At 40.4% G+C, this 15,460-nt stretch overlaps 1 protein-coding gene across 1 annotated transcript; it reads left to right on the forward strand.

Moving 5' to 3' along the window:
- The first annotated feature begins 5,801 nt into the window (after nt 1-5,801).
- Nucleotides 5,802-6,572, forward strand: LOC118736114. Its single transcript, XM_036466214.1, has one exon. The coding sequence runs from the start codon at nt 5,802-5,804 to the stop codon at nt 6,570-6,572; it is 771 nt and encodes a 256-aa protein (XP_036322107.1).
- Nucleotides 6,573-15,460: the final 8,888 nt, after the last annotated feature.

A 15,460-nucleotide genomic window follows, 5' to 3' on the forward strand; every position in this document is an offset into this window, starting at 1 on the left:
TGTTTAAGCCGCCTCTTAAACGTAATTTCTGCGGCCGTGCGCGTATCCTTTGGCCGTAACTGTGTGGAGTCGAAGCGACTCCGAAAATGATTCCCGAGCGCGCACGGCCGCCTACTATCATCGTACCAAATCAGCGACACGTTAGTTCAGCAATAAACGTCGTACACCGCGCGCTCGCCCTAGCATTTGATGGTTTACAATAATACGAGAGTTAAATCTAAATTTTTATTAAACACGATAAACTTTAATTGTTAGGCACAAATAAAACCAAACAAATATTTGTAATTATTAACTGAAAAACAAAGTCGTATCCTTTAACGGAAACTAAGTGTGTGTGTAAAGAGGTGAGTGCGAAGGGACCAGCGACCGGAAGTATTCATGGTCCTTCGCAGCCAACCGTCGCCCAGCCCCTAAAAGAAAAAAAAAAATTTTGAAAAACTACAAAGATAAAAATCCGTACTCGTACGTAGCTACGTACGTACGTATTATAATATAAAACAATTTCAAGAGTGAAAAAATCTATAAACAAAAGTGCACATATACATATTCATATACGCGACAAAAAAACTGCGAAGACAAAAATTTGTTTAACAAAAAAAAAACATAAAACTTTGAATTTTAATGCAAACATAAGTGCTTAAAACACAAAAGTGCGCGCATACGTACAGTGCTACATATATACATATAGATACAAATACATTCAAAAAAAAAAAAGCGAATCGAGCTAACCAACCAAGCAGTACAGTTTTCCAGCACAAGTAGCCAGATCCAACAACAAAGCGTCAGCAGCATTAGCAGCATCACCCAAACAAACCATCAGCCAACCGGCATATACATACATATAAGCGGCAAATCTAGCAGCAACACCAGACACAAGAAGCCTCCAGGCAAAAAGAAGCTCACTTACATACAATCACATCTACATAAATCAAGGAAAGTAGTAAGTAGGCAAATTTTTAATTTCCTTAAAAATTGAAATAATATAACTTTCATTTTCGTAAAAGTTGTATTATTTCTAATAAACTGCAAACGGACATAAATACGTATACACACATATATATATATATATATATATATATATATATATATATAATTAAATAAAAGGCGTTTCTCGCCAAAAAACCGTTCTATTAAAATTGCGGATATTTTCCTGCCGCCCAAAAATTTCACATCGGCATTTTGCCGCTATTAAAATTTTGGTAGAAAACTTCCGTTTTCCGGAAAGCGGTATATCTCCGCGTACCTCCAATTTTATATATATATAAGCATATGTACATATATACAAATTCGGGTGTATACCCCAAAATAAATTCCGTTGCAGTTTATATGCCTACTGTGTCCCACTGTTCAAGAACAAAGTATTAGCACATTAAAATCATATACTTTCCTCTGCTTACCAATTTTTACCGTTGGTCGCATAGACTGCTTTTACACAGTTCAAGTATTGAATTCAATTCTGCTCGCATGTGGAAGAGAGGGGGTGAGAAGAAAAGGGACGAGTACACATGCGTCTGTACCGTCAAGTCGTTTCAACTTTCTTGCTTTGCTTTTGGCATTTTCGTTGCTTCCCATTTAAAGAACCAAAAACTTGAATTCAACAGAAGTGAAACGTGTAAAAGCAAATAGAAAACACAAAAGAGAATGAGCAAGAATTGCTTTCAAGTACTTGAATCATGTAAATCGGGTGTTAGTTCGTTGAACAAATTGCCGAAAAACATAAGTGCATTTTTTTCCCATATACCATATGTACATACGGTAGCACATATAAGCATTTTTACAACGCTTTTATCAACTTGCAATGTTGTGCGTCCAGAAACTTTCAATGTTGTGGATCCAGAAACTTTCAATGTTGTGTGTCCGAAACCATAAAACCTTTGCTTTGAAAAGCTCTATAAAAACGCATAGTGCATAGGGCGACATCTGTAGTGAATAGGGCGAGGTAGATGACATCTAGATGTCGCCCTATGTACTACGTTTGCTACAGCGGAAATAGACGACACGCCATTTCTTTAAATAAAATTAATTGGTGCTCGTTTGTATGTACATACATATGTAAATGCATGTGTGTGCACCTTTCTATTAATATCGTTGAATTATTTTAATATCTATTGCAAAATTTTATTCAGACAGGACTAAAAAGTAGAAAATAAATAATATAAAAAAAGATTTTTAATATACAACGCTTTTATAAATGGACTAAAAAGTAGAAAATAATATTTCTCAGTCCCATAGAATTTGTTTTGATAACTTTTGATTTTGAAATTTTAGCAAAAGTCATTATAAACAATCTATGAAATTGAAAATGAAAAGCGTGGGGTGCATGTAATACACTTGAATTGTTATGCAAAGTAATATATGTATGCATGTATGTGGGTATATGAATAACGACCGCTTAAAATCGCTGTAGAAATTTTAGGTCTACGTTATGTAGTTTGACTATTGTCAATTAAATCGAATGCTTTGTATTGCATGCGCTCCACGTTTTTCATTTTCAATTTCATAGATTGTTTATAATGACTTTTGCTAAAATTTCAAAATCAAAAGTTATCAAAACAAATTCTATGGGACTGAGAAATATTATTTTCTACTTTTTAGTCCATTTATAAAAGCGTTGTATATTAAAAAGTTTTTTTATATTATTTATTACAAGTTGCATTTTCTGCAACTATTCGCTTAATAGTTAAGAGAGTCGCTGTTGTTCATCGGACAATGTAGTCCACATAAACCAAGCGGACTCTAGCTTATTTTCATATATTTCCACCTCGCTTTTCTCTGCGGCACTCACCAAGCTAAGAGAACGTAAGTCAAAGCCCGCTCTCCGACTTAAATACGTTCGGTACCAAGAACTCACCTCAGCGGCTCTTTACGTATTATCATATCCACATGTGTATTCCCGCACACATACATACATACGCACTGTAATCAAAACAAACTTTCTGTTTTTTCGTACTTCTTAACTCCCCTCCAGTACTGCTGGAGTCAATCGCTACTTTTGAACCGCTACTGAACCGACTCCTAGGTAAGTGGTTACTCTATTAACCCGTGGTAGTGCACATGGTAGTGCAGAGTCGAACCAGTCGGAAGCAGAATAGCGAAAAACTACGACAGAGGGCGCCCATAAATCACGCAAGTGACTACTTTAGTAACTCCCGGTAGTGCAGAGAGAGCCGATGGTGACTACCGCCTAGGACATTGCCTTGTAAAAGTAATCGATGAAACACACTGCAAGTAGTCGGTCGGTAATTGATGGAGTTTACTAGGTAGCTACCGATTCATCAGTCCTGTAGTCGCGCCCCCGTACTACAGGGTCACCACTGCTGCGACAAAGCATAGCTTAGCCATATACTCGGCTTCATACGTAAATATTTGTACATACGTAGATTTTTACATTGCACATATTCTGCACATTTGTACATACGTACGTGCTAGCAAAGAATATTATCACACGAATATTCTCTATAACGCGATAATAGTTGCGTTTTTTTTACTCATTTCCAGTAAAATCCAGTAAAAGTTTTTACGAATTTTAATGTTTTGGCGTTTTCGTACGCAAAAACTTGCAAAGTAGGGGAAATTGAGAGAACGAAAAATGACAGTTGAAGTTGCAAGTTTTGACTGGATTTTACTGGATAAATTTTTTCCTGTAAGAATTTGCCAGTACAAAAAACAGCTGATCGCATGTTTCTGGATGAAATTTAAACTAATAAGGAAGCTGTTTGTGGGTTTTTATTGTTGAATTTCACTAAATAAACCTATTTAAATACAAAATATATTGTTTTATTAGGAATTTGCTGCGAATAAACAACCAATTTATCAGCTGTTCATGAAACTTGCAAATTATTACTGGAAAAGCGTTCACGTACTTTATTGCAAATTTTTTCTATGAGAGCGAATTCTTAGAAATAAAGTTACTGGAGAGTTACTGGCAAGTTACTGGATAATTTGTAAAAAAACACAACTAATAAGTGAGTTCAAGATATCAGATACACGCAACCCAGTAGGGAAAGCTCCCGAATTGCATTGGTCTAGATAGTGATACATAACCAATACTTTTTCAGTATTTACATAATTATTTATATCACATTAAATATTTATACATACATAAATATTTACACCACGTATATAACAGTGAAAAGTGTTTGTGATTTTGTTTCTCTTACAAAACATTTTTTTTCAAATCAATATTCCGAGGATTTAATTGGGACGCTCCGTTTTCCACGTTAAAAAGTGCTGAACCAAAGATTAAAGCAAATACAACTTCACGTAATTTGCAAGAAACAAAAACACAAACACCGCCACAAGATCTTATAATTTTTTTCTTGATTTTCTGGGGCACAAAGTGCAATTTTTCCGTTTGACACAAATTTTCTTATTTTTTGCGAACGATATCTGGGTGGTACTCAGCTATTTTTAATTAAATCTTCTATTAATTTATATACGCCTGACCTTCCACGACATTCAAAATGCCACTTGAACACAGTCCACCGAAAGTTTCACAAGAAGCCACCGGCGGTAAGAGGGAACCCTCAACGTGCCCGAAATCTATCACTTTTGACCCATCTGCTCAAAAGTTTATAGCGGAAAGTGACAGTATCATGAGATTCTGTGCAAAATTCAGTGATGCACCAATTCAAGACCACACTGAATCCTATCTCATGATAAAAGACAATTCACTAGATGATTGTTGGGCACGGCTCCAGTCCGCCTACGATTTGGTATTTGAAAGGCCAAATGACAGCCTACCCGAAAACTTTAAGACTTTGGTAGAAGGCAAGTACTTCACTTGCCTTGAATTGTATGAGGTGACCAAAGCTAAAATTGCCGATCAACTGTCGTTGATTAGACATGTTCACAGCGGTGTACATCAACCACCCGAAGCTCTCCCGTGCTCAAAAATTGTATCACCTCAGATACAAAACCCAAGGAAAAGCCGGCTCCATCGTCAAGCAATACCCGCTCAGCGATGATAACTTCGAGCTGGCCTGGGAAGCTTTACGGTCACGATACGAAAACAAACGTATACTGGTTGACAACCAAATTAAAATTTTGATGATAGCGAGCAATTTCAAAGGCTGCAAACATCAATTAACAACTGTCTGTCAGTTCTTAATTCCCAAGACGTCCAGACAGACAGTTGGGATCCCATATTGGTGTACATATGTTCATCCAAATTGCCCGAAACCACACTGTCACTTTGGGAACAATCTCTCTCTTCTCGAAGAGTTTTACCCTCATGGTCACAAATAGACGATTTTCTTACTTCAAGATACGAAGTAGTCGAAAGACCTTATCGGCTTCATCCAAGCCAAAATAAACAAAAACCAGTCGCTCATCAAAATGCTGCGCAAAACAGGTCCTTTAACTGGACGCAAACCTTTGTGGCAGAACCTAAGAGGGAAACAACTTGCGCTTACTGCAAGTCCCCTCATCCCATTAGAGTCTGCCCACAATTTAAGCGAATTTCGGTACCAAACCGAGTACAATTCGCAAACCAAACCAAGCTGTGCAAAAACTGCCATGGAAATACCCATAGCACTAATGACTGTCCGAGCAAATGGTCATGTACACATTGCCAACAACGGCATCACTCCCTGCTGCACATGAATCCCAAACCACAATCTCGACACTCCAGGGCGCGAGCGAATGAAACCGCCGCACAACACACTACTGCCCAGTCGACACCTCCCGCTCGACAAGCGCAGTCAAGCTGCAATTCCAGCGAGCAACCGTGCTGTTCAAAACAAGCACAAATACAATCACTGCACACCGACAATGATAGCAAAATTCTCCTTCCAACTGTCATGGTCGCGGTTGAACACGAAGGGGAATTGTTTCAACTTAGAGCCTTGATTGGTCAAGGCTCACAGAGAACTTTCATTTCCTCGAAAGTGCAGAAACGGTTGAAACTACCATTCGAACATTCCAAGTTCGAAATTTCTGGCATGGGTGGACACGTAGTACAAAGCTCCTCAAAGCTTTGTCCACTCACATTGGTTGCACCCAAGACCCTGCAACGGATAAACACACAGGCTATCGTGTTACCTCAGCTCACGAGGCACATGCCTACATTCACCATTAGCCGTGAAAACTGGCAGCGATTCAAGATCCTTGAACTTGCTGACCCAAGCTGTCACATACCAGCTCAAACTGATATGGTAATCGGCAGCGATATACTTCCACAGATCTTGCTGGAACGTATACAAAAGATTTGCGACACTATACTTGCGCAAAGAACAATATTTGGCTGGATTCTCAGTGGTCCAATAACCAAAAATGTGGTGGCATTCTCGACACAAGTAGAAGAGTGCTCGAATGCAACTCTCAGCTCTCAACTTCTAAAGTTTTGGGAAGAGGAGGAGATTCCACAACCTCCACAAATTTCACCTGAAGATCAGGCATGTGAGCATATATATGCAACAACAACGATTCGTGCCCCAAACGGTCGATACATTGTGCGACTTCCATTCAAGGAAGAATTTCCAAAAAAAACTGTCTCTAGGCCACTCTCGGTATGCTGCACTCCAGCAGTTTTTCTGCAAGGAGCGATCGCTCCAGAAAAAAAGGAGACTTAGGCACAATGTACAACAATGTGTTGCAAGAATATCTCGACCTCGGTCACATGGAGCACACGAAGCCATGCGTGATAATAGTTAATGGCAAATACTTCTCGTTCTACTTGCCACATCATGCGGTCGGCAAACCAGATAAGGTGACCACCAAAGTTCGCGTGGTATTCAACGCCTCAAAAACATCTGGTTCAGAAAAATCCCTGAATGACGTGTTGCACACTGGTCCCACACTCCAGCCAGATCTCATGCTGCTCATTCTACAGTGGCGAATGCACAGATTCGTGTTCAATGGCGACATTGAAAAAATGTATCGTCAAATACTCATCCAAGAGGACGATAAAGATTTTCAGCGAATCTTGTTTCGCACGTCGGCTGACTCTCCTGTCACCGATTATAATCTTAAAACCTTAACTTTTGGCGTTAATTGTGCACCATATCTCGCTATCCGTACCCTGCATCAATTAGCAGATGATACGATAGCGACATTTCCCTTGGTTGCCACAATACTTAAAACCGAAACGTATGTGGATGACATCCCATCCGGAAGTCATGATATTGACAACGCCACTGAATAACTTCACAAGGGATCAAAGCGCTTAAGTCAGCTGGTTTCTTACTCAAGAAACTAACGTCCAATCATCCGGCCATTTTAGAAAAATTTCCAAAGGAGGATCATCTCGACTCCAACTTTTTGAAATTTGAGAGTGCTTCCACAACCAAAACTCTTGGTATACAATGGAACTCACTCACAGATAAATTTTCATACACCATTCTGCCTGCATCGACATCGAATGCCGTCACAAAGAGACAAATTTTATCTTCTGTCTCAAAACTTTTTGACCCGGCAGGATGGCTGTCGCCAGTGATGATTCAAACAAAGATTCTGCTTCAAGAACTTTGGCTGGATGGCGTTGATTGGGACGAATGTGCCAAACCCATAGCTTTAGCAAAATGGCAGCAGTTCGCAGAAAATTTGCCATATGCCACATCGAAATCCCTCGATGGGTTAACTTCACTCCGGGGCAAGACACCCAAATCCACGGGTTTTGCGATGCCTAGGAAAAAGCATAGTGCGCTGCGATTTACATCCGCGTAAATGCCAGCAACCAAAGAAATTCCACTCTATTGGTTGCAAAAAGCAAAGTCGCACCATTGAAGACGGCAAGCTTGCCACGCCTGGAGCTGTGTGGTGCAGTCTTACTCACAAAACTGGTCGCAACTATTCGAAAACAGCTCAAATTGGAATCGTGCAACACATTCTTATGGTCAGATTCAGAGATTGTGCTAGCTTGGCTTGAAAAGCCACCATGTGTATGGAAGATGTATATATCGTACCTCCCAAATCCGGGAATATCTTCCAACCGCTACATGGCGCCATGTTGCCAGCCAAGACAATCCAGCCGACCTCGGCACCCGTGGTTGCAAACCGCAGAACTTGGCAAATTCCCCACTCTGGTGGCACGGACCAAAATGGCTCTCTTGCCACATGGATGCATGGCCAAGGTCAAAGGCATGCAGTGCATCTCCACCAGAAAAGCGCAAGGTGGAGGTATATCACGCGCTCGAAGAAGAGGTCGATTTTCTTGATCGCTTTTCTTTTTCTCTCGATCACTCCGCGTGACTGCGTACATGTTCTGCTTCGTGAGCAATGACCGCAACCAATCAAAGGGGTTAGCTACAATCACCTATCCACATCTGACACATAACGAATTTCAATATGCAAAAATTCGTCTTATCAACGCAGCGCAACCACGCCATTTTCCGAGCGAGAAAAGCGCTTTGCAAAATAAAAAGCCACTTAACAAAAAAGTCCTCTTCTTGTTCTCAATCCTTCATTGGAGAAAGACGGACTTCTACGGGTTAATGGCCGATTAGCGCATTCCACATTGAGCTATAATGACAGGCACCCAATAATTCTCCCTACCGAATCGAGGTTCTGCAAGCTATATTTGGAGTTTTTACACTCGCTGCTTCTTCACGCAGAAACACGATTAATGCTTCAAATGGTAAGGCAAGAGTACTACGTACCAAAGCTTAAACCTCTAATTAAAAAATGCATTTTCCGTTGCAAAGTGTGCACGCTTTACAAGCAACAAACACGCACCCAAATAATGGCCGATCTACGCCCTGAGCGCTGCAGTTTCTCACTCCCATTTTCCACAACGGGAGTAGATTTTGCTGGGCCTTTCCAAATTAAAGCATCGGTGCTAAGATCTACAACCCTTATCAAGGGATACGTTGCAGTTTCTGTCTGTTTTTCCACAAAGGCTGTGCATATCGAGCTATGCTCGGATCTTACAACCGAGGCTTTTCGAGCAGCATTCGCCCGTTTTGTTGGCAGACGAGGCTTCCCCTCAAAAATGAGAGCGACAATGGAAAAACGTTCACTGGCGCCCAGCGCGTCACAGAACGCGACTTCGTTAAATTCCTTAACGAATGTTCCGCAGACATTTTTAAAAAATATGCCCCTCAAGGCATCAACTAGCAATATATACCACCCAGAGCCCCCACATGGGCGGCTTGTGGGAATCTGCAGTGAAAAGCTTTAAAATCCATCTAAAGAAAACCGCTGCAACCCACAAGTTTACCTTTGAAGAATTCACGACGCTTCTGGTGCGAATTGAAGCAGCCCTCAATTCGAGGCCTCTGTCCGCACTTTCCCAAGACCCAGCTGATATGACAGCACTTACTCCGGGTAACTTCATTCGAGATGCACCGCTATTGGCCATTCCCGAGCCTGATGCGGAAGACCTCTCCCTACTAACCGGTGGAAGGCAGTCAAAGCACTTCACCACCCATTTAGCCGCCGCTGGAAAGAAGATTACCTCAAAGATCTTCAGAAGGAATACAAGTGGAAAACCCCACAACGCGATCCTCAGCCAGGCGACCTCGTCGCGATCAAAGAAGATTCGCTACCCCTACCGAGTGGCGATTGGGACGAATCGAAAACGTTCGCCACGGCCCTGATAACCACATACGTGTCGTAGAAATCCGTACACAAAATGGAGTTATCACGCGGCCACTTGCCAAATAAATAATTCTATACATATTTTCCTTCTGTATATTAAAGGTCTTATTTTCTCGTTTAAATATTGTACCCAAGTACTTCTCGTTTCTCTGCCTTTGCTTCTACTTCCAGATCGAAGACATCATGGCATCAAAGAAGGCATGCCCCCTGGCTCCAATGGCGGAAACGGACAACTGCCTACAATGCCGGCTCTGCCACCGGTATCACGCCTTGCGGACGTGCTCGGCCTTCAAGGCGATGAAGCCGCCACAACGGTTGGGAGTAGCCCGCGCACAGGGTTACTGCATCAACAGCCTTGCCCTCACCCACACTGCCGGGGAGTGCGACTCACCTGGCAGCTGCAAGACCTGTGGGCTAGCGCACCACATGCTACTGCATGTGGCAGAGAACAACAACCATGCGCGCACGGGACCAAGGGAACAGGGGCCCAAGAAGCGAGAACCGGCCACAAAGGCCCCAAGAAGCGTCAAGCGGCGCGCAGAAGAACCCGCCCAACCAGGTGCCGCAACCGCCGCGCAAGAAGACGGCGCAACGGACGATCGCGCGCACTCCCCAAGGCCTACAAACGGCCAATTACCAGGGCCGCACCACCCACCGCGTCCTGGGCAACACAACCAGCGACCTGAAAGAGCTGCAGGAGACACTCAGCAACGAATTCCTGCAGGGCGGGGATAATGTTTAAGCCGCCGCTTAAACATAATTTCAGCGGCCGTGCGCGTATCCTTTGGCCGTAAGTGTGTGGAGTCGAAGCGACTCCGAAAATGATTCCGGAGCGCGCACGGCCGCCTACTATCATCGTGCCAAATCAGCGACACGTTAGTTCAGCAATAAACGTCGTACACCGCGCACGCGCCCTAGCATTTGATGGTTTACAATAATACGAGAGTTAAATCTAAATTTTTATTAAACACGATAAACTTTAATTGTTGTGCACAAATAAAACCCAAAAAATATTTCTAACTATTAACTGAAAAACAAAGTCGTATCCTTTAACGGAAACTAAGTGTGTGTGTAAAGAGGTGAGTGCTAAGGGACCAGCGACCGAAAGTATTCACAGGGCTTTGTTGTATTAAAAAATATTGTAGGCCAAATTGAATCCGGTAATTCAAATAATCCGATTGAAAAATATACAGTGACTGAAATTTATGCCTTTAAGTTCGTGTCTTTTTCGTGTTTAAGAATACATATATTCCGCGATAACAGGCAATCATTTCTTTCAGAAAATTTATACGAATACTTTGCTATTTATTGCAACAAAAATATTTAAGTTAAATTTGCATTTTCATTTCTATACATATGCATCAGTGTTTTTGTACATTTTTGAATAAAATTCAATAGATATTTATGCAAGAAAAATTGAGCTTATTATTTTTTTAATTCATATTTTAAGGAAGTTTTTGATATTATTCGTGCATATTTCTTATTTTATCGTGCATATTATAAGCGCTTAAAATCATGTTTTTACGCCGTATTTTTCATTGCCCTTATGCCCAATCTATATGTACGGTGACCATATTAACCAACGTAAAATAAAGGACATTTTTTTTTTAATTATTTGGGAATACGTACAACTTGTATGATAAAAGTACTTTACCCATATCGTAATTTAAATCAAATATTTACCAGTTAATTAACCGATTCCGAATGAAGCCAAATCCTTTTCAAGGACTTCGCCGTCCTTTGCTCCCAAAATGCGTTTACCATAATTCATACTGCACGCCGAAGCCAGCAGTGGTTCAAAATTATAATTTAATGTTCGTAATTCACCGTAGTCTTAATTTGTCAACCAACTTTTACTAAAAACCAAACAAAAAAAAATTATTTTGGTGAAAATTTTTTTTTCCATATCCATTTTTTTTTTAATTTTTCCGTTTTGGGGAACCATACAATTGTTTCTAACTAGCCTTTGTAATGTAACATTTTGTTATCTGGAGCAGGAGAATACATTTTCTTCAAAATTGCCACTTTTTCTGCATTTTGCACTACAAAATTTAATATAATCAAATAAAAATTCACAAATCAGACTCAACTGGTCTCTTGCAAATAACGGGTGATTTTTTTGAGGTTAGGATTTTCATGCATTAGTATTTGACAGATCACGTGGGATTTCAGACATGGTGTCAAAGAGAAAGATGCTCAGTATGCTTTGAAATTTCATCATGAATAGACTTACTAACGAGCAACGCTTGCAAATCATTGAATTTTATTACCAAAATCAGTGTTCGGTTCGAAATGTGTTTCGCGCTTTACGTCCGATTTATGGTCTACATAATCGACCAAGTGAGCAAACAATTAATGCGATTGTGACCAAGTTTCGCACTCAGTTTACTTTATTGGACATTAAACCAACCACACGAATGCGTACAGTGCGTACAGAAGAGAATATTGCGTCTGTTTCTGAGAGTGTTGCTGAAGACCGTGAAATGTCGATTCGTCGCCGTTCGCAGCAATTGGGTTTGTGTTATTCGACCACATGGAAGATTTTACGCAAAGATCTTGGTGTAAAACCGTATAAAATACAGCTCGTGCAAGAACTGAAGCCGAACGATCTGCCACAACGTCGAATTTTCAGTGAATGGGCCCTAGAAAAGTTGGCAGAAAATCCGCTTTTTTATCGACAAATTTTGTTCAGCGATGAGGCTCATTTCTGGTTGAATGGCTTCGTAAATAAGCAAAATTGCCGCATTTGGAGTGAAGAGCAACCAGAAGCCGTTCAAGAACTGCCCATGCATCCCGAAAAAATGCACTGTTTGGTGTGGTTTGTACGCTGGTGGAATCATTGGACCGTATTTTTTCAAAGATGCTGTTGGACGCAACGTTACGGTGAATGGCGATCGCTATCGTTCGATGCTAACAAACTTTTTGTTGCCAAAAATGGAAGAACTGAACTTGGTTGACATGTGGTTTCAACAAGATGGCGCTACATGCCACACAGCTCGCGATTCTATGGCCATTTTGAGGGAAAACTTCGGAGAACAATTCATCTCAAGAAATGGACCGGTAAGTTGGCCACCAAGATCATGCGATTTGACGCCTTTAGACTATTTTTTGTGGGGCTACGTCAAGTCTAAAGTCTACAGAAATAAGCCAGCAACTATTCCAGCTTTGGAAGACAACATTTCCGAAGAAATTCGGGCTATTCCGGCCGAAATGCTCGAAAAAGTTGCCCAAAATTGGACTTTCCGAATGGACCACCTAAGACGCAGCCGCGGTCAACATTTAAATGAAATTATCTTCAAAAAGTAAATGTCATGGACCAATCTAACGTTTCAAATAAAGAACCGATGAGATTTTGCAAATTTTATGCGTTTTTTTTAAAAAAAAAGTTATCAAGCTCTTAAAAAATCACCCGTTATTATAAGCTTTCATAAAAAAAATTATCAAATTAAGTGAAACAAATGAAGGCTCCAGTGAATTACGAACACTAAACGCCAGTTTTGAACCACTGTGCAGCAGTTGTTCTCTATCAGTGGAACTGGAAACTCAGCGTGCAACACGATCCTGGGCACAATTTCCCCTGTGCTTTATAGATTGTGCAAAGATTTCCTATTAAATAAAAACCCTTAAGTGGGGTGCGAAACGAACTGGCGGAGGTTTTCATTATATTTTATAAAGGACATTTTTATTTTTCTTATTCTGTGTTTAAAAATTTACCTCTGAAGAATTCAGAGCTGATTTAAAGGACAGTTTCAGAAATAAAGGACAAAAGGCGTCCTTTATTTTGACAAAAATTATATAGGACAGGGGGTTAAAATAAAGGACTGTCCTTTAAAATAAAGGACGGATGGTCACCGTATGTATATGGAAGAGAAGGGTACAATTTTGGAACGTAAAATTGTTTGTCTGATGCCCGGTTGTATCCATGAAGTTTAAATTCGTCAGACTGTTTGATAAGTTTTAACATTACGCTTGTTTTTATTACTACAAGCTTTTATTTAACTTGCTCATCCCGCAGAAATTTCAAATCGATTTTAAACTAACTTCCCGACAAGCTAGAGACTTGAAAATTTCAGCATTCTTCCGATCACGATGACAATGCAATTCAAAATATAAATTAATTAACTAGATTGTCCGGGGGGTCGTGATACAAGGGCGGTCAACACAGTAAAAGTTATGGCTAACAGAACGTAATTTGCCAAAGAACGTAAAAACGCTATAAGTTTTTTATATCTGCCGGCGCTAGTAAATAAATATACTTAGGGACGGTTGTTCAATGTCTGGTTAGCACAAATCGGAAGTAGAAGCTCTGGTTAAATACAACGACTGCTTTATCGATCACATGTTATATGCATGATGACGAAAACGTCGATAATGATGTTTAACCGCGAAGTAGTGATAACCGGAGATTGAACAACTGGCCCTGAGGTATGCTTTTATGCGGTACATGCGTCCCTCAAAAAGCCGCATAAAAAAATTCCGCATAAAAAAGTTCTTTACTTTCATACAAAAATAGGGGATGCATTCCAGAATTTTCAAAAGCCCCATAAATTCAAATACTCCACGTGAAAAATCTTAAAAAAAACCGCATAAAAGAAATGCAGTGAGGCAATATTAAGCAAAAAAACAATTTTTTCGTCACTTCAACACTTATTACTCTATGTTAAACTGAACATTAATGAAATAAGTAAAATTTTATCTGTATTTTAACCAAATACACTACAATCAAGCGCAGCTATTCCGTTGCAGTTCACACTTGATCATATGGTTGTTGTTATTTGTATTATTGTTTATTTTTCCACAATAGTTTTCATTAAAAAACGGCATCAAGCTCAATAAAATTGTTTAATAGATATGATTATTTGGTTTCCTTACACAGGGAGTAAGTGAAATACACAGATATGACAAAAGGCACGCATAATACACATGCATGCATCTTATAAATGTACATACTTCTACTAGCCCTACGGATACCATATTTATGGCAGCCAAATACGGGACAAAAAATAATTTTGCCAATTTTTTTCCACAAAAGCTTCTTTCAATGATCCTAAATTTATTAGCCCTGAAACATCGTCTTTATTTGCATACAAATATTCAGTTTTAACATCACATATTAGAGATGTGCTGAGCGGATACTTTTAGGTATTGATCTATCCTCGGTTCCGATAAAAAAAAAGTATACAATACTTTCGATACTCCAATAAGACACATCCAATAAGAACGCATATAGACCAAAAATACCGAGTAAAAGCGAGCCTGGCTTATCAACAACCGAGTGGAGCTTTTAATGCTGATTCAAATGAAAAATCTTTACGTCGCCATAATGCAGAGAAACAAATTTTTCTAGATGAATCAGACGATGTTATCTTTGTAGGCCTGAAAGACTTCATCATCTGTCAAAGCAGGTTTCTTGAATTTCAGATCTGCGATGGTGGAAACTGTGTTGCTTGCTTACCTGGATATGCACCAGGCTGCGTTGAACTCGCTGCGGATTAGGGTACGCTTGATGTAGTCTAGCGAGTGCACTCGTCGGAGTTGGGCGGGTTGATATACTCCACAAATTCATACGCCGCATCAACGATAGAAAAAAATATATCGTACCCTCCAAGTGAAAACTGACCGTGTTCACACCCCCTCGCAGCATCTCGCCCGGTAATTAGCGGCCTTAAAATCCCCAATCCAACTACTGTCCGTTGTCAATCCCTCACGTACCCTCCCCTTCGTCCAGGTCTCGGTTTGCTTCCAACTGAATGAGGCCGGCCAATCCGTCCCTCCACAGCCATTACTAGCCTTGGCCCCTGTGGCTAGCCCCAAATGCACCCTCACCCCTTTACCCGAGGTCCCCCTTAACCCATTCCCCCCATCCCGTCCGTCCATCTAAGGTTTCACAAAGAAGTTCCTTCATCACATACTTTAATTTCGC

Source organism: Rhagoletis pomonella, unplaced genomic scaffold (genome assembly GCF_013731165.1).
Source record: "Rhagoletis pomonella isolate Grant_MI unplaced genomic scaffold, Rhpom_1.0 Rhpom_scaffold_00003, whole genome shotgun sequence".
In the NCBI taxonomy this organism is placed as follows: Eukaryota; Metazoa; Arthropoda; class Insecta; order Diptera; family Tephritidae; genus Rhagoletis; species Rhagoletis pomonella.

Excerpts from the sequence above, each read along its gene's own strand:
- LOC118736114 (XM_036466214.1), top strand. The coding sequence starts at position 5,802 with ATGGTCGCGGTTGAACACGAAGGGGAATTGTTTCAACTTAGAGCCTTG.